Here is a 19,016-nt window from a genome sequence, read left to right as displayed (position 1 = left end):
GGAGGAAAGTACTACTGAGCACATTGTTTTTAAATATTAGCATCTTCGGTGCTCTTCAAAGATGCTGATGTTGTCGTATTGCACTAGCTCCCTGTATAGGTAATGAATGGGAGCCACACACTGTGAGCATCACAGCATCAACCTCAAAGAGATTTAGGGCAAAAAAAGCATTATACATACTGAAAAATAAATATATGCGGCCTGGCACATTCAAATACATCTCTTTTTTAGAATGCTGATTAATGTTGCATCAAATAAAAATAGCCCCCAAGGTTAATTTTTGTAAAAGGGTAATATTTGTAAAAGGGTAATAATGATTAGCTTTACCAACACTTGTAGTAGGATTTGAGAGGGGCTGTGTGTTCAAAAGAAACACTAATGACCTGAGGAGGTCATTAGTTTGGGGATAATCTGCTGGACGAGTAGCAAATCTCCTATGACACTTTCTGCTTAACAAATCGTACAGCAAAGAGTGGACTTTCATCTGTGTGAGCTTCAGGCATGTTTGAAATTACTTAAATGAATGTAATTGCAAAGTAATTTTATTCCACTGTTTTATAGCAGTTTTCATGCTCTGCCAAAGGCAAGACAGGGGAGACCTTGAAGGACAGAGGCTGCTGAGGGTTATATTTTGTCATGTCTTCTCTACTTTTCCACACCAGAGGACTCACATCATCTCAGCAGACACCCCATCACAGAAGGACCACCATCATAAGTCCCTAACTTACACCACTGGCACTTGATCACAGCACCTGATGAGATGTTAACTATAGCAGGTCTGCCTGACATGACTATAGTCCTAGAGGTAATTTCCTACACCTTATTACCACAGAATAATGGCCTCTTAACAACCAGACTAATCAAGGATTAATGAGGTACTAAAACATTTTAAGGAACAATGAAGGATTTAAAAATTTCTCTTATGTGTTTTATTTAAAAAGCAATTCATTTAACAGCTACTGCTCTTACTTTGGAGCCATATAAAATGACTTGGTACCTTTCAAATGTATCATCTGAAAGATTTTATTCATTTATTTCCTTATGTAGGGCTGCAGGTAACCACAGAACCAAAGGAAACCTAAAGAGATAAGAATCAGATTTGAGCTCTGTCCACCTCCCTCATGTCTCTCTGTCCATTCATCTGCTCAGGCACTTCTCTGCTCTTACATGGGAAGTCGGTTCATCTGATGGTAAAGTGCAACACCAAAAATAGAACAAAATCAGCTCAACATGACTGCCAAAAGGGGATTTTGCATTATCTCTGGGGTTTTCTTTTTGGGTTTTTTTTAAGGAAGGGAGAGTCCACTTTAACAGGGGAGTCATCCTTGATGAAAGTGTTTAAGAGCAAAATAAGTAAAAATTATGCCATTAGAGGATTTAATAACAGAGACTCAATGCTGAGTCTGAAAATATGTGCCTTTACCGTCAGCCTGGAAGGGATAATCAAAACAAAAACACGTTACAATTTGACTTATTTTTTAAAATTCCCTTCTCTGGTGAAAAGGTGGGGGATATAGCATGGTTTGCTGAGAAAATCCCCAACTAGATCATTCTGTGACAGATAACTGTTATGATTATTAATTCCACTGCTGACATTGAAATTAAACTGATTCCCAACATAATGGATGAGTAAATAGCACATCAGAAATTCTCAAATGCTTCCACATTTCATATGCAATCAAAAAAAAAAGAACTCCCTCATTAAATAATACATTGACAGAAAAGGCAATTTGATTAAATAAACCTATCTGTCAATCATGTTGAAAGTTATAAAAGGAAAGCATTTTGTAGCTAAGTAAAACTTTCTCCACATTAATCTCTCTCTCTCTGCAATTCTTAAAAGAGAAGTAATGGAAAAGTATGTGCACCAAAGGAAGACTGAGGCAATATCACGGCACCTTGCAATGGAGTTGAAAGATAATTTTCAGCCCATTGACTTACCATGAAGCAAAGATGATATGATGGAGAAATTAAGAGACAAAGGAAAAAGCAACAGATGACAAGGAAAATGCAGTAATCCTGGAATCAGACAGTGTGGGTATATTTGTGCATCCCTTTATTACGTGTGTCTATTTCTTTTATTTTTCAGGAGACAAGGGGATGTGTTTTATGGGGCAAGAATGGAGAAGGTGAGAGCCAGTAGAGGTGGTAAACAAGGAGAAGAGAGCCTGCAGGTGATGAACCTGATAAAACCGCAGATAGGATGGCAGGAGAGCAACAGAAAGAGTGTTGCAAGAACAAAAAAGGAAGGAAAGAAAAGCAGAAGGGGTGGTGGATGGCATGTGACAAACAGCAGGTAGCAAGACAGGGAAAGAGAAATCAGAAATGATCCTGTACATAGGGTCTGAGATATTCGAGGACACCCAGAGAACAGGCAGGGATGTGGTGCTACAGAGGTGATCCCCAGTGTTTATGCCACCAGGCTGCCGTCTTCATCATCCACAGAACCCTCACTACCAAAGCAGCTAACACAAACTCTCCTGTAAGCAAGTAAATGAGGCCACACGTTACCCAGCTGTGTAATCCAACAAAGGCGGGGTTAATTTTTCATCGTACTTAATTTCAGCAACTCTGTGGTCTGGGGAGGGGAGAAGACTTGTGTAACATGGTGTGATGGGTGTAAAGTCTCTGAATGTCACTGTGTCTAGTGGCCAAAGATGGGAACAGGGCGTGGTGGCTCCCTTGCCTTGGCTTTGGGAGGCAGTAGCTTCTTAGGATGTCAAATATTTAATTAGCTAGGCTGCAGAACTGCAGGATAGAATTCATGTAGTTTCTTCTCTGTTGGAAACCAAGAGTGTCAGCCTTGACTGCTCTGTTCTTGATGAGTCTTTAAAGCTAATGTAACTCATATGGAAGATGTTCTTTGAAAAGAACCAGAGATTTATTTGGATAAAACTCTGAGTGGATAACAGCTGCATGCAAAGAAATAAGATGAGATTTTAAATTTTTCTAAAGTAGAAAAAACATAAGCGGCTTGAGCAAGAGGTATTTGCTTTCCAGCTAGGTATCAAGGTTTTTATGTTCTTCAGGGCACAGAAAAAGTTGTTCTTATACTGAATTCAAAGCTTTGCAACATCATTGAGACAAATGGGATCATGCTAAAGATGTACTTGGCCATTTCTACCAGTTACAAGCAAATAAAAATAATTCTAAGAGGATGATTGTTACTTTTTATAATCTTTCAATAATGCCTGGAGATGATCTACCTATTGTTGTGGTAAGGCAATACATGCAAGTTGGGCATAATATCAATATTCTAGGTCCTTCTACCAATCTAACCTTCACCATCAGGCTTTGAGCTCACCTCTCAGGTATTATATATATCTTTATATTTCTTTAGTCTTATGTTTTACATGTAATAAGGAAACTCTTAAAATCTTATCTGGCTGATCAGTCTTCTGAAGTTACTGTACTTCTAATCTTCCTCTTTCTCTCTGTATTCCACTATCTCATAGGCTTTAAAGCTGGAAATTTGGTTCCTGACCCCTGGAATACTCAGCATCAATTATAGGAGGTCGCTGTGGGTCGAGCAGGGCTCCTTACATTACCATGCTTGCTGAAGAGTGGTGTCCGCTAATCATTCAGATAGCAACAAAGCCTACAGGCATGTCTCAGGGAGAGGTCTAGGCACCCACAGGAACTCTTGGTCTTTCAATGAATAATGCTGAAAGAAGTCTTGTGGGAAAGCATCATGCTTGTCTATAAGTGCATAACCGGCTGGCTAGATGAGGGGAGAGCAGCGGATGTCATCTACCTTGACTTCAGCAAGGCTTTTGACACTGTCTCCCATAACAGCCTCATCAGAAAGCTCAAGCAATGTGGCTTGGAAGAGTGGACAGTGAGGTGGATTGAGAGCTGGCTGAATGACAGAGTCCTGAGAGTGCTGATCAATGGCACAGAGTCGAGTTGGAGGCCTGTGGCCAGTGGGGTTCCACAGGGATCAGCTCTGGGGCCAGTCTTGTTCAACATCTTCATCAACGACCTGGATGAGGGTACCCTCAGCAAATTGGCTGCTGACACCAAACTGGGAGGACTGGCTGATTCCCCAGAAGGCTGTGCTGCCATTCAGCGGGATCTCGACCAGCTTGAGAGTTGGGCAGAGAGGAACCTCATGAGGTTCAATAAGGACAAGTGCAGAGTCCTGCACCTGGGGAGGAACAACCCCATGCACCAGTACAGGCGGGGTGTTGGACTGCTGAAGAGCAGCTCTGCAGAGAGAGACCTGGGAGTCCTGATTGATAATAAACTGAACATGAGCCAGCAATGTGCCCTTGTGGCCAAGAACGCCAATGGCATCCTGGGATGCATCAAGAAGAGTGTAGCCAGCAGGTCAAGGGAGGTTCTTCTCCCCCTCTACTCTGCCCTGGTGAGGCCTCATCTGGAGTCCTGTGTCCAGTTCTGGGCTCCTCAGCTCAAGAGGAACAGAGAACTTCTGGAGAGAGTCCAGCACAGGTCCACCAAGATGATGAGGGGACTGGAGCATCTTTCATATGAGGAAAGGCTGCAGGAACTGGGGCTGTTTAGTCTAGAAAAGAGGAGACTGAGGAGGGGTCTTATTAACATTTACGAATATCTAAAGGATGGGTGTCAGGATGTTGGGACATACCTTTTTTTCTATAGTAACTAGCAACAGGACAAGGGGTAATGGGATGAAGCTGGAACACAAAAAGTTCCATTTAAACATAAGAAAAAACTATTTCACTGTGAGAGTGAGGGAGCCCTGGCACAGGCTGCCCAGAGGGTTTGTGGAGTCTCCTTCCTTGGAGGTCTTCAAGACCCATCTGGACACATTCCTGTGTGACCTGCTCTAGGTGGACCTGCTTGAGCAGGGGGATTGGACTAGATGATCTCTAAAGGTCCCTTCCAACCCCTACCATTCTATGATAAGTATTTGTGAGATTAAAACCTTACTCTGTGACAGAGGAAGAGATCAGGGTTTTTTTTAAGTAAATTCGTGGCAAAAGGCTTCATCCTTTCTCCTATAGAAGAAAGTCTACAGAATCTGTTGTTGCTTACAGAGATTGCAAGTATTATAGTTTGTATCTCATATTACATTTACTGTATAAGATGTGGGGAAAATGTGGATTTTACATAATCAGTGACATGATATTTTTTCCGAAGTCCAACAATTAAAAATAGTACAGAGCAGGTTACATTCTGTGGTGTTCTGAGGTTCCCAACCAGTCTTTTTCCTCACACTTGGTTGTACTGGGCTTGCACCTGAACTATGTAGAAGCAGGTTGCATGACTGGGTGGCCTGCCTCATCTCTCAAAGGGATTTCAGGACAGAAGGTCCCCTCTACACCTCCAAACCTCAGCCAGTATAAATGGCACAAAAGTTAGTCATCAAACAAGGTGCAAAAGGATGATTTGCTCATCCTTTGTCTGTATGATGTTATTAAATACTTTTAAGAGATTATTTCTGCTGATTTGTCTGCTTTGCTTTGATAGCTGGAAAGTACAGGATTTTCGCCCATAATTGCACTACATTCTCACACGATTAAGTACAAAGTAAGTGCATGTGCATATCAGGCAACAGACCAGGTCTGTTTTAATTTAGTAAACCCAATGTACCACATCTCCTGGAGTATATCTCTGAAAAAATATGTCAAAAGATTCCTTCTCTCTACCTACAATTTATACAGTTTATGCCATGAAAGAGGGAATCAGTGTAAATGAATCCTGACAAAATATCTTACAAAACTAATAAATATCACCATGCAGAAACACCAGCTGTAATTTTACCTTAAAAGGTCTGTAGGCCAATCAAACCATGTTGGTTTTTTTTTTCTTCTTGGAAAAACTTAGCTTTTATCTTTGTAAGTCAGTGAAACAGTTGCTTTGATTTTGGAATGATCAGTTAAGTACAACCTTTTTGAATCTCAGGAACAATATACCTCATCCAAACCTTTGTCCTGATTCATCTCCAGCTTTGATAGCTTCGGTATGTCACCCTGCTTGCTTGTCAAATCTATCATCAATTCTAAATTGCCAATAAATATATTCCACATCTCTTTGGGGAGAAGAAGCTTGTCTGCATGCTAAACAAAGAACGAAATGCACAAAGCCGAGATACACACTGAGATATAATATTCTCCCTCTTAACATACCACAGGTGAAATGATAATGTGGAAATATTCTTACCCTGAGGAAGGCAGACTCCAGTTGTAGCTTAGCAAATCAAAGACCAGAAAACTTGCTTGCAATAACATCCTAACAAATCCAAAGAGTTATTTTTTTTCCCCCAGTGTAAAAAATATCCACATATTTAATCCAAATCCAGAGATTAAGGCAAAAGAACTTCAATAGTTTGTTTAGTTAGGTATGAAAAGTAATTTGTCATGAAACTGTCAGCTTGCTACTATAAAAGTAAAACAAAAAAAATCATGGCTATTCATGACTGAACAGTAGGAGTTTTCCACACAGGAAAAATTCATCATCATTTCAGGTTTCAGTATCTTTTTGTATTTTACATGGCAAATAAAAAGTTGTCCACCAAGCTTGAAAAGTCTTTTTTTTTTTTTTTTTTTTCAGTTGGTCACTCTGTGGGAGAAACAGACACTTCTACAGATTCCCTTAATTTGGTCTTCACAGTTGTAAAATAAGTTAAAAGCAAAATGAGGAAGCTTCTCATTCAAAATCTCTCTTTCTTGTAATTAAAAAAATATAACTGTGTACCAGCAAAGTAGAAAACTAAGGCACTTCAGATTCCAAAATCTTTCCATTCCTGGACGAGCTTTAGTGTTCAAATGTTAATAGGATGCCTGCATTTAAAAAAAAAAAAAAAGACCATAAAAAAACTTGGCCTATATTCAGGCTCAAGAGTCTGTGAAACAGACTTTTTCCATACTATGACCTCAGTCTTAGGATTTCTCTTTCGCAAAATGTTAGTTATTTTTCTTGGCAGGTGGCCAGAACCCTGTATCTCTCTCTCTCTCCTCCTCTCCACCTCCTCCTCCTCTCTCCACCCTCCAGGCACACACACACACTTCTTGTCTTTCCATCACCCAGCAATTCACCCCAGGATGAGGTAACCCCCCTTGTCCTTTGGCTGACAGGACAGGGTGATGGTGTGGGAAAAAAAAAAATCAGATTATGACACCGTGGAAGTATTGAACGCTCCTGATCACCTTTCTTTTGGACTCATTTTATTATTTTATTTCTCTGCCTAAAATCCCTCAGCAAAGCCAGCAGCTCCCTACATCCTTCAGTGCTGGTGTCCCTGCCGAGCATCAGCCCTGGCGGGTTTCAAGTTGCAGCGGCTTTCGCCCAGGGTAGAGAATTTCCAAAACGTGTTACCCCGGCAACCAGGAATTTTAGTCCAGCAAAAAAAAAAACCACCATCAGGCACATCACTACTCCAATGTGCGAGACGCTGAGCTTCCATTTATCATTTTCTTCAGAGAAAAAAAATATGGAGCAGGGTCGGCGGTGCCTGCCTTCCTGGCAGCATTTCCGATGAAATAGACTTCTCAGGTATTCGCATCTACTGATTTTCCTGGCAACCCCTCTTTAACCACCGTGTTCAGAGCTAATATATAATACATTCAAGATTCCCAATTAGTCCCTCACAAAAGACAAAGTCCAAGGAAAACAGTGCCTAAGAGAAAAATAATACGCTTTCGGTGCAATTCAGGAAAACATTTCTTCAAGCAGGATGATATTTTTGCCAGTTAAATTGGTCAGTTTTATTCTAAGTGATGTTAAATGAATACCAATGTTACAGAAGCATTTTTTACTTGATATGAAATTAGAAAAAAATGCCCACCATCATAGTAAGTTTTCCAACAGGACAGTAGCTGCTGCTTCAAAACAAGTGTTTCTCTTGTATTAAACCCCTTTCCCCTTCAGCTTTGAGACAAGGGTGACATCAAAAGAAGGGCAGCTTCCCATGGCTAATTGTTTTTCTTTCTGGTGTGCAGAGTACAGGTAGATAGTAAAGGTGAGGGTGCTAAACAAGAGGGCCTGGATCAAAGGGACTTTATAAATAAAACTCTGTGCTGAGCTCTGCAGAGATAAGGGTGATTATCTCAAGCTATTGGCTATATCTGGTGAAATAACGGACAGCAAAGGCCCTATCTCACCCCATGTAAGTCAATCACAAAACTTCCCCAGATCTCAGTAGTGCTTTTATTTAGCATTCCCATAGAGTCCCATTCCTGTTGACATCTTAGATAAAGCATTTTTTTGTCTGATTCGAAGCTAAATTTTATCCCAAGAAAACCACAGCTGCAATTAGGGTCAGATTGGACTTCCAGATGTTTTCTTTCTAAACCAAACAAATAAGCCCTATCTCATCTGCTTTCATGGACATCACATTTTTAAGGCCTTTTTATAGGACTTCATATATTGTTTAAAGATTTTATACTTATCTTCGGCTGCTGCCTGTAATTTTTACACAGCAAAACTAAAATCACGAATAATAACCATTCTTCCTCCTTAATTTTTCTAAGCCTCACAGACAAATTCAGTCAAGACCTGTGTGAGTAAATATCTTCCAAGAAAATGTCTATAGCATATAAAGGACATAGTTTTGTTGCTATCAACTTACAATAGGGTTTTATATTTGTGAACTATCCACAGCATTGTACATTGCAAATGAAAAAAATCTGTGCTCAGAAAGTGTTAGGAATTGGCAGACAAGGTTCAAATCAGCATTGTGACAACATTGCAGCGGCTCTGATGCATCCCACAGGTGAAATCACTTTGTTTCTTGGAGCGGGAAGTTATGGTGGAATTGTATTTTTTTACAGACTATATATTTAATACACAGAGAAAAGCTCTGTGCATGGACTGAGAGCAATTCTTCAGGGGAGAGGGCAGAAAAAAAGAACTTTTCCATGGGAATTTGAGAGCTGTGGAGCATGTTTTAAAACTTTATGGGTTTTTACTGAACTGGTTGAGCACAGTGACAGTCTGGCAATATTATGGGTTAGCTCTGTAAGCCGAGGCTCGAATAAACAGGTGGAATAGTGCAGTGAAGCCAGCCTTCTTTTTTTGCCAGTGACTTGGTTCATGGATAAACAGCAGACTTCTACAGTTTTCAAGACTTTCATCGCTCTGAAAAACACTGCCTTCATTCACCTTAGTAAGGATTTTTTCCTTTTATTTTAAATATTTTTTTTTAGCAGAGGCAGCAAGGTTTCTGTCAGTAATATCACAGATGTACATTAAAGGCCATCAATGCATTGGTGTTTTCAGATACAATGCATCTCAAAAATTTACTCTAAAGATGTAATGTGTCTGCTGCTGCAAGTGTCCTTGCCATCTAAAATGCTCACAACTTGAGCTGTGGAAGTCTGTTTGGGAAACTGACCTAGTATCTTATTCTGAAAACTATAAGTGGATTATATCCCACAGAAGTTTGAGTAGCTGTAGTCAATCTTGGAAACTACTTCCACAGTTGCATGGATTTCACCCTGTCTATTGCCCTTCAGACCCATCTGTTAGCTGTTTTCTGGTTCAGTTGACTTGACCCATCAATGGCTCTTTTGGTAAACAAGCAGCAGGATTTTGAACATGTATCACTGGAGGGTTTTTTCCTCTGCAGCTTGCATGCTTTCACCTGTTTGCCACCCTTCTCTCCTGTTCATCAAGACAAAAGTTAAATCCTTCTAATTTAAATTGGATGATCTCTGTCTCAACTCTGGGGGGAGGACAGAGGAGTGGTGATGGAGCAAGTGCTGTTCATGCTTATCAGATCTGTAGATGCCTGGGAGAGGAAGTAGCTCACACTCTACCCTTGTCCCTACACCAGTCACTCCTCTGGACATTTACCACTTACTATACAAGTCTGCCTTTAAAAACTAAACTACCACTCATTTTCTTTACTGTTGTGGGTGAGTAATCCTTCGTCATCCTTTTTACAGATCATTACATTTTTCAACACTTTGCACAAATATTAATGGGATAGTCTTCATAGTGGTCTACTTTTAAATGGGAGAAAGCCAAGGCTCACTTTAAATAACTTGCACTATGCCTCTCAGTGAAGTGAAGCTCCTCTTCCACTCCAGTGCTCAATCAGGTTGCAGTTGTTGCCTAAAAGACCTAAGGTCAACACCCCACGTCAGCCAGACATGAGAAGCCAAGCTCCCTGGGGGCTAAGAGCTGGACAGTATGTCGGCAGCACTCGCTCAAGCTGATCTCCTGTATTTGAGACTGTCTGTTTCTGTTCTCTGGAGGCACCTTGTAACCCCTCTTCCTTGGTCTTCCCATCTCTGGAAGGGGAAAGCATCAGGAGTTTTTGGCTGTTGAAAAACTATCTGTGACTCATTCTGAAGATATAAAGGATAAGACAGAAGAGAGGAAGAAAAGGCAAGAAACCAACTGATGATGCTCATAGGTAACTTCAAGCAAGAACAACAGTGACACTACTCCAAGTATCCATTTCCTATATTCTTCCTCAAGGACAATCAGGGTGATGAGAACAATGAGCAGCTGCTGGATGGGCAAGAGACTGTAGCACTAATGTCTGCAAATGGGCAGCTTGGAAGCTGCTGAATTTAGTACTGTTAATGAAGATTCCCCTGAGCAAACTATTCTCCAAGTGATGATGGGGATGGGTGCAGGGAAGGAAGAGAGCCAACATCTATTTCTGCCTGGCAAAAGCAAACAAGCAAACCCACACACACAGATATCGCTGCGATTCTCAGAGACTATTAGCAAAGGACAAAACTTGCATAACTGCCATAAATTATAAAAGCCTCCCTCAATCTTGGTTAATTCTCTTGTAAAAAGGGAGGGAAAAATCTGGAGCAGCTCAGCATGAATACAATTGTGGGAGGGATAATAAAGAGACAGCACTGAAGTAGCTAGTTGCTAGCCCTGATATCATTAAGTAAGTGCACTAGAAATGTCGAGGTAAATGCATAACAGTGAATCACAGTCAGGCATGATTAACCTTGGGTAGTCTGAACTGGAAATCATTTACAAACACAAAGGTAACAAAGAACATCACAATAGCCAGTGCATTGAAAGTCATTCCAAGAGCGGGAGTCTTGCTGAGCACTTTGTGTATTTGTGCCATTTTTTGAATCGTCGTCACGTTTTGCTTGCTCGAGGACGGAAGATGACAGACCCCTGGTTTTGGGATACATTTCTATGGCATCTCAAGGCCCTCTGAAACATGTGCACTGGTTGGAACCACTTTTCCTTGCAAAGAAGTTTTATAAAACGAAAAGTTTTTAATTTCAGTGTTCCAAGGTTTACTGAAGGTATCCAGTTTTTGCCAAAGACTAAAATCTTGTATCTGAAAATATTACAGAACAAAAGAGCATTCCTTCTTCAACCTCCCACTCTACTCTTTAAAGCAACCCTTCAGACTACAACTGGTCAAACCAGAGGGAGAAAGGATTTTAATAAAAATTAGGGGTTTTTTTTAACAAAATCTGGGAATGTTTTCTGACCGTTGAAAACTGAACCTTTTGTCACAAACCCAAAAGAACAAAATGTTGGTGGATATTTCTGAAAAGTCCTAAAAGTTTATAAATGTTCACTGTAACCAGATGACCCATAGAGAGCTATATACTTCGAGTATAACAACAAAAAAGCCTCTTCAAATCCAGAATTCTCATGGCTTTAAAAGCATTCAATTACAAGGAACATGAATCAACTGGGGAAGACTCCAGACAGCTTAACACTTTTGAATTGTTTGTACCTTTTATTGCAATTCTTCAGTGCCAGCTCAGGTGATTATTGTGCACGCCGAGGCGGTGAAAGCCATAAGGATATCGTGCAAAAGGATATAGCTCTGCTCAGACTTCCTCCCTGCTTTTGCATCGTTCTCGTTCTCCAACATCAATCTGTTATTTCTAGCATTGCAGTAACTGCCCTTATATATCTGCCTCACTAAGATGTTGCATCAATTAGATGTGTATCATCTAATGTGTACTGGTTTCTTAATGTTTAATATCAGTAGAGAGTTACGTCCTACTGAGTATAGCTAGGGACTTAACACATACAGGAAAAACCTCCTATGCATAATGCTATTCAGAATGATGCATTTACTGTACCTAAACCCTTCCTAAAGGACCACCACACGTCCTGCATCCTACCTTTCTATACTCTCAGAGGTTACAGGTAGCACCTTTGGCCCCAGGTCACAGGGTTGTGTCTGTTTTTGAGAACCCAGAGCCCAGTGAATAAGGCAAGAGGAAGGTCTTGAGGGGAGACTTCATGTAAATGCTTGATTCACAAACACCTCACTGCCTGATTCAGGAGGGTAATCAACCTGTCCTTTGAAGCTGCATAAATAATGTTTGGATGGAGGTAGTAAATCTGCACCAGGGATGAATTAAGTGCCACTGAGTCATATAAGCTTGGTTTGAGTGTGTGGCTTGTAGCATGCCTGAGGAAAATAAAAAAGACATTTGCAAGAAAGAATCATTAATTTGTTCCTCCCTATGTTTTCTGTTATTTTTATCTAGGCCAACATGACTCGCTTTGTGGGATTTTTTGTTGCTGCTTGTTACATTCTCACAATGAAACACTGATTCACAGTGAAACGAATCCACAGTTTCTCCTGATCAGGCCTGAATGTGCCACCTCTCCTACATCAGTGTTGGTCCTTTTCAGCACCCCTGCCGGGAGATGCCAACCACACTCCTTTGACACTCTCAGAGGAGAAACACCTTGCATGATGGATATTTTTTACCCACAGGAATCCCTGGCAGTGACTTTGCCCTCTTGCACACCTCTCCCCTTGCACATCCCCCTTGTCTGAGGCTGTGGTCCAGCTGTACAACAGCACGGTCTTTTCCACATACTCAGGGGAAGAGTACATCCATTACTGCAGACAGACCCAGGCACATGGGCTTATGCATCCATGTGTGCTTGTGCACTGCAGGTCCTTCTGGTTGTGCATCTTGTGCACAGGCGCGAGCTGCTACATCTTCAAAAGAACAGAGAAGGTCTGTATTCATCACTGCCTGAGAACCAGGAATAAAAGCCTGTCTTAGAAGAAGGTGGAAAAGAGGAGAGACCCAGGGGAGGCCAACAGAAGGCAGCAGAAAGAAACTGGGGTGCCACTGTGCACCTACACATCAACAGGAATTAATTTACTTCGCTGTAACATTCAGATATCCAGCCCTATATCCAGTAATACATACACTTAGTTTGCTAAAGAGCTTTTGCTTGTATTGCTCTCCTTATTTCTTGTTTCCAGAGTCCGACTCCTGGTTTTCTCTTCTGTTGCTGTCAGTTTTGTATCTCTTCTGAAAATAGGGCATTTTCCCTTTCTTCCTTCTTAGGTCTCATTTTCTTCTTTCTCTTTTGTCACAGCACTTTCTGGTTCCCTTCCCCTCATCCCCTCCTTTCTCTCCTGCCTCCTTTTCCACACAAACAATTTCTCTAACTAGAGGGGCCTCTGCTTCTTGAATGCAGTCATTTCTCAGTGGTAACCAGTTGCTTCTACATCTAAAAACTGCTCCAGGAACCAATACTGGCTGTGAGGTAGCCTTGGCATATAGTATCAATTTAAAGATAAGCATTATAAGTGTACCATATCTAGCAGAAAGCACAGTTTCAGAAGGTTGTACTAAGATCTCTTATTAAGCAAGGAACTTTCACACCTAAACAGATTCTGAAGTCTGCAGTATCTAATACAGCATACTACATGACAGTGTGCAATGTCAAAGCAAAACCATAAACATATTGAGGTGTACTTCTGAACCCATATTTTGAGTTCAGAGATACGCCTATTGTGGGTTCCAAGATTTTAGAGGGATTCAATCTAATGAAGGAGAACAAAGAAAAGTAAAGAATATTCCTCATGAATAAAAGACCATCTAATTAGAAAAACCACTTTGGAGGATGGCTTCTCTTTTACATATTGCCAAATAGCAGCAAAAATAAATGTGTTCATTTCTCAAAAATACCTCCAGATGGCATTAAAACCCTTCTTCTCTTAGTCTTTATTGCGATATTATTTTTTAAAATGATAATTATTGGAATCATTCTATTAACCATTCCCAGCAATCATACTATCAGAAAGCATAAGGCTGCTAATGCTTAATTCATTTAATAGGTTTGGCTAAATATGCTCACATACTGTAATTACATTCCACAACACAATCTGCAGGACAAGCCACTTCTTAATGCCATGTCAAATCTTTTTCTAGATTAATTTCCAGAAGATTTTAAATGCATATTTGCAGCAGAAATCAAAACATCCACCAATAAATCACCATTATTGTACCTCCTTCTGTGCCCGCTTTTGGCCATGTAACAAATGGTGACACCTTGTGAGATTTACATGATATAATGCTCTGGATTTAAATAACAGGATTTGGAAAACATAAATTATGGGCAAGATGCACTCTAAAATTCACATGACTGACTGTTACAAGAACTTCCCTCTCTCAAATGGGATTAAAAAGGTGAATGGTTTCGCAGAAACTCATAATGCTCCTGCCCGGTAGTTATTAAAGGAATTCACTTATCTGGCTCGATTTGGAAGACTGACGCTATATTTTTAATTTTTTTTTTAAACTTGCAGCCCATCTGTTTCATAGACTGGTTTATGTTGGCAAAACAATCCAGCTCTTTGTATCTAGAGTAAAAAATGGTAAAAGCTTCTATTGTTGCACTAGAGTGAAGGTGAACGCTGATATATTACAAGTGCCTGTTCCTATCTATTTCTCGACTTCTTTTGTTAATTCAAAAACATCAACAAAATCGCGAAAGACCAGAGATAGCTGTAATTGGATTTCAAGTAATTCAGAGGTGAAGCTGCAGACTGCAGTCTTTTAAAATTACATCAGTACATCAAAGGCATATGTGACATGATGTTTTTTAGCAAGTGTGACAAACTCCGACAGCATTAAGGTAATGTTGAAGTCAGGCTGTAAAGGCTAGCTTCGCACACTCATAAAAACCGGCTCAGATTTGGCATGATATGGAGCCATTTCACTTGCAAAGATCTGTGACTTACTAGCATGCAAAAGCTCTAGGAATAATTAATGTTTAGTCATTATCTAAAAAGCTGTTTTAAGAAAAACATCAGTGAGAGAGTTTCATCTTAATGAAAACAAACAAATTCCATTTTGCCCAACAAATCTGATAAAAACACAGCTGCTTTCTCCGCTCTTAAATGCAGAAGTGACTTACGATGTATGAGTTGCGCTTTTCTCTGGACTCTTTGGCTCTACATCACTTTTCCCTTTGAAAGAGAAGAAGAAAATAACATCAGAAATGGGTCAATATGGAAACTGCTCAGATATGATGCATCAAAGCTTTATTCATAACTAACACTGACTGTTCTTGCCACACATGCAGACTTACTGCCAACGCAATCACAGGGCTGTGGGGGCATTGCTGGAGCATTTGCAGGTGAGGAGTCAACTCTTCCTTGACATTTCTTGTCACTGTACTATGGAAATGTCAGGCAAGGAAACTCCACAAGAGAGGCTGCTTAGAGGACACAAGTTTTACCAGGGACAGCAGACCTTGGAGAAAGAAATTTCTCTAGGACCATACAACCCTGTTACTGAGAGTATACCCCATCCAAGATGCACATGCTCCAAAAACCTGCTCCAGGAACAGTAATTATTTCACACAAAGCAAAGCAACATCAGCAGGTGCTAGCAAGGCAGCGATTAGGACACAATTCTGTAAATGGATGTTTTGGTTCACATTCATTTTGACAGATTAACAATCCAATCTTCAGCTCCTGTAAATGAAGGCTTGGGAAGCCCTCTTTGGTGTGTTGCATATTTTGACTTAGGCACTCAATCCAGGAGAAATCAGGTACCCAAATGCTTGAGAAGTATCAGAGGCCCAGGGGATGCCTCTTCACATTTCTTTACAACTCAAGTGGGTCTTGGCATAGCATATTAGCTTGTGACAATCCCCTTCCTGGGTGCAAAATCATGTATTCGTTGAACACAATTAAGTTGCACAGACACTTAGCAGGCTGCTAGCTGATGAGGTTGATATTGCTGTTGCTACGTAAGGCCCAATTCTTCTCCCACCTTTCACCTCCCTCAAGAAAGTAAGGTTGATATTATTTGCTGTAATTATTGCTCTCCAAGTAACCTGAGAAAGCTGCACATCACTGTGAGAGTTTTGTTTAGCTCTACCATGGATGTACAAGGTATGTCAGTCCACTTGAATCACCTTGAATTCTGGACCTAGTGACTGTGCAGCTGCTGCTCTTCTTGTGTGTCGCTGGATGCTAATAGCTGTCTACACATGAGTATACAAGGAGGCACAGAGGTTGAGTGTGACTGGTTTACTGATGCATCTGTTCTTCTCTATTATCTTTTAATGAGCTTTCTGAAACCAAAATAGTTCTGAAAAAAATGTGAGAGGTGCTTATTTTGGTCAGGCTGTTATGGTGGTGTCTGATTTTCTACTCATTCAAGGGGTTTTGAATCAGCCCACAACCAATTTAATGCACGTGAGCACTACCATTCATTTGCTGCTGACAAAGTTCTCACCCTCAGTTTCCATACAGTGTTGGGGTGCCAGCAGTGACTGTAAGGAGCACCTCTGGAAAACTTGCTCTTGCCTTCAGAAGAGGCGGGATTTTGCTACCAATGTCCTTCTACTGCTGTACAGAAGCATGCTGAAGGACTTGCTCTAGACAGAGACTTTCTAAAAGCGAGTGTCTTGTAGAGGAGGTATTGCAGACACCTTGAAATGGTGTTTCTTGATCTCATTCTCCCCTCTGGAAGGGTTTGTGTCTACTCAGTTTAGGAAGAGGATGACGGAAGCTCCAGATGACTTCAAAAGCACCATTCTAAGGGCACCTAAAATTTAAGCATGACTGGGGTATCCACACAGTAATAAACACATTCACTCCATAATCTCTAGGTCATGTTTATCAGAGACCTCAGAAAGTATATCCAGCTGATGCACTCGCTGGCTAGAAAGCTGTTGCTACAGTATATGTTTGTCAGCCTCAGGGTGCCTGGAGCTCATCTGCATTATGGTAATTTGGAACAAGAAACCAACAGTAACAGTTGGCATATATTCAAAGATTTTCTATTTGTAACTGAGGCTTTTTATAAGGATGAGTTATTATCATGAACACTGGTTTGTTTGAGTGTGAGTGGGAATATGGATTCCTGAGTGCTTTGCCAGCAGAGTTCACATCAGTTCTACTTTCAGCAATGTATGTTAATGCAGCAACAAGGGAAACAGCATAAGTACTGTAAGGAGAGAGAAAAGGGAATCTCTGTGATTTAGCCAAACTGGATATTAATGAATTACCCTACCGTAAGCATTTGCAGCTGCTTTTATGCTAATCGTCACTTAACATACTTCTGTGTGGAGGGGGAAGACGAAGTGTGTACAGATGGTAGAAATGCATCAGTCTGGCCTATCAGAGTAGAAAATCTGGCCACTAATGCTTTATCAGTTGTTACCAACTTTGTTCTCACTTGACTGAATCATAGACATTTGAAAAATGTGTATAGACTCAGCACAGCTCAATAGCACAGAAGACCTTTTGATAAGCATATGTAAAAGAGAATTACCTATCAGAATAATGTGTTTTTTCACACTGACTCTTTGCCAGACTAAGATTTTTTTCCCATTTTCCACGTAATCTGCCAAATGCATGCAGGTACCATTGTGGGAAACTGGCATTTGCTAAATCCTCTCTAGCTCTGGCTTCTTATATGCAAATTCATAGAATCATCGAATGGAAGAGTTGGAAGGGACCTCCAGAGATCATCTAGTCCAAACTCCCTGCAGAAGCAGGTCCACCTAGATCAGGTCTTCTGTTTTTCTTCATCTCTTGAGGACTGACAAAGAGTGTGCTACCCACCACACTATGGGATTGCTGTTAGTATACTTAATTTAAGGGGCTAAGTACAATGTATATCTCCTGAAATGAGTGACAAGTATATGTATGTCTGTCCGTGATAGTGTGTATATGTATACACATGCCTCCAGAAACACACAGTGGAAAGCATCAGTCCTCAGATCCTTAGTCAGAGAGCTGCAAGCTCTTTGCTAGTTTGTACCTCATCTCATGTGACTCCCTCCCTAATCTTTTTAGATATAGCCAGAGAAGATGTGTCCAGTTTTCTCTCATTTTAAAATGACCTGATCTAGACAAATATGCTTCTGCAGGGGGATTGGACTAGATGATGTCTGGAGATCCCTTCCAACCCTATCATTCTATGATCCTATGATTCTATGAAAACAAATCTCAAATGAACTTTTGTAGGATTTCCCTGTTGAATAGTGGGTGGCCAGAGAAGGAGTTGTCTCTTTTCAGTTGGAATTTGGGTGAATCACTCAACCATGCCAACTTTCCCTTTCTGGGTAATACTCATTGTAACAGAGCAGTATAACTTCAGTCACTATGGATTTTAAAATTGTTTGATTTCTCTATGGGGGAAGAATGAGAGAAATGCAAATGTTATCCATGAGAAAGACAATGTTTGCAGCTGGAGTAAAACCATTGCAAATTACAGGCTAAAGAGCCACTCCAAAAAAAAAACCAACCCAAAAAAACCTCACAAACCCCAAAAACATGGTGCAATGGGAAGTAACAGCTAATTGGAACTCTGAAGATGTGCATTTGGATTACACGGTACATAGACCATGAGATTCCTTTCACACATAAGTGTAATTTGCTAGCATTTCCTCACATCCTGTACTGGGTGTTTGGGGTAAGGTTTTGGGGGGGGGGGGGGGGGGGTACACAGATGGCTTCTGTGAGAAGGTGCTAGAAGCTTCCCCTATGTCCAATAGAGCCAATGCCAGCCATCTCCAAGATGGACCTGCTGCTGGCCAAGGCTAAGTCCACCAGTAACAGTGGTTGCTCCTCTGGGATATCATGTATCAGAAGGAGGGGGAAAAAAACCCCAAACAACCAAAGAGCAACTGCAACCAAAGACAAGAATAAGAATATATGAGAGCAACAACTCTGCAGACACTAAAGTCAGTGGAGAAGGAGGGGAAAAGATGCTCCAGCTCCTGGACCAGAGGTTCCCCTGCAGTCTGTGGTGCAGCCATGGTGAGACAGGCTCTGTGCCTGCAGGCACAGAGGCCATGGAGGAGGT

At 40.9% G+C, this 19,016-nt stretch overlaps 1 protein-coding gene across 1 annotated transcript in view; it reads right to left on the bottom strand.

The window, feature by feature from the left end:
- The window catches only part of AFF3 (ALF transcription elongation factor 3), a 327,140-nt gene that overhangs the window by 112,797 nt on the left and 195,327 nt on the right, over nt 1-19,016 (bottom strand). Inside the window, exon 7 of the mRNA XM_061998729.1 lies at nt 15,106-15,157. Coding sequence (XP_061854713.1) covers nt 15,106-15,157 — 52 coding nt within the window. The remainder of the gene's footprint in view (nt 1-15,105; nt 15,158-19,016) is intronic.

Source organism: Colius striatus, chromosome 1, assembly GCF_028858725.1.
Source record: "Colius striatus isolate bColStr4 chromosome 1, bColStr4.1.hap1, whole genome shotgun sequence".
Taxonomy (NCBI): Eukaryota; Metazoa; Chordata; class Aves; order Coliiformes; family Coliidae; genus Colius; species Colius striatus.
Note: the sequence above shows the minus strand (reverse complement) of the source record. Positions and strands in the feature narration are given on the sequence as shown.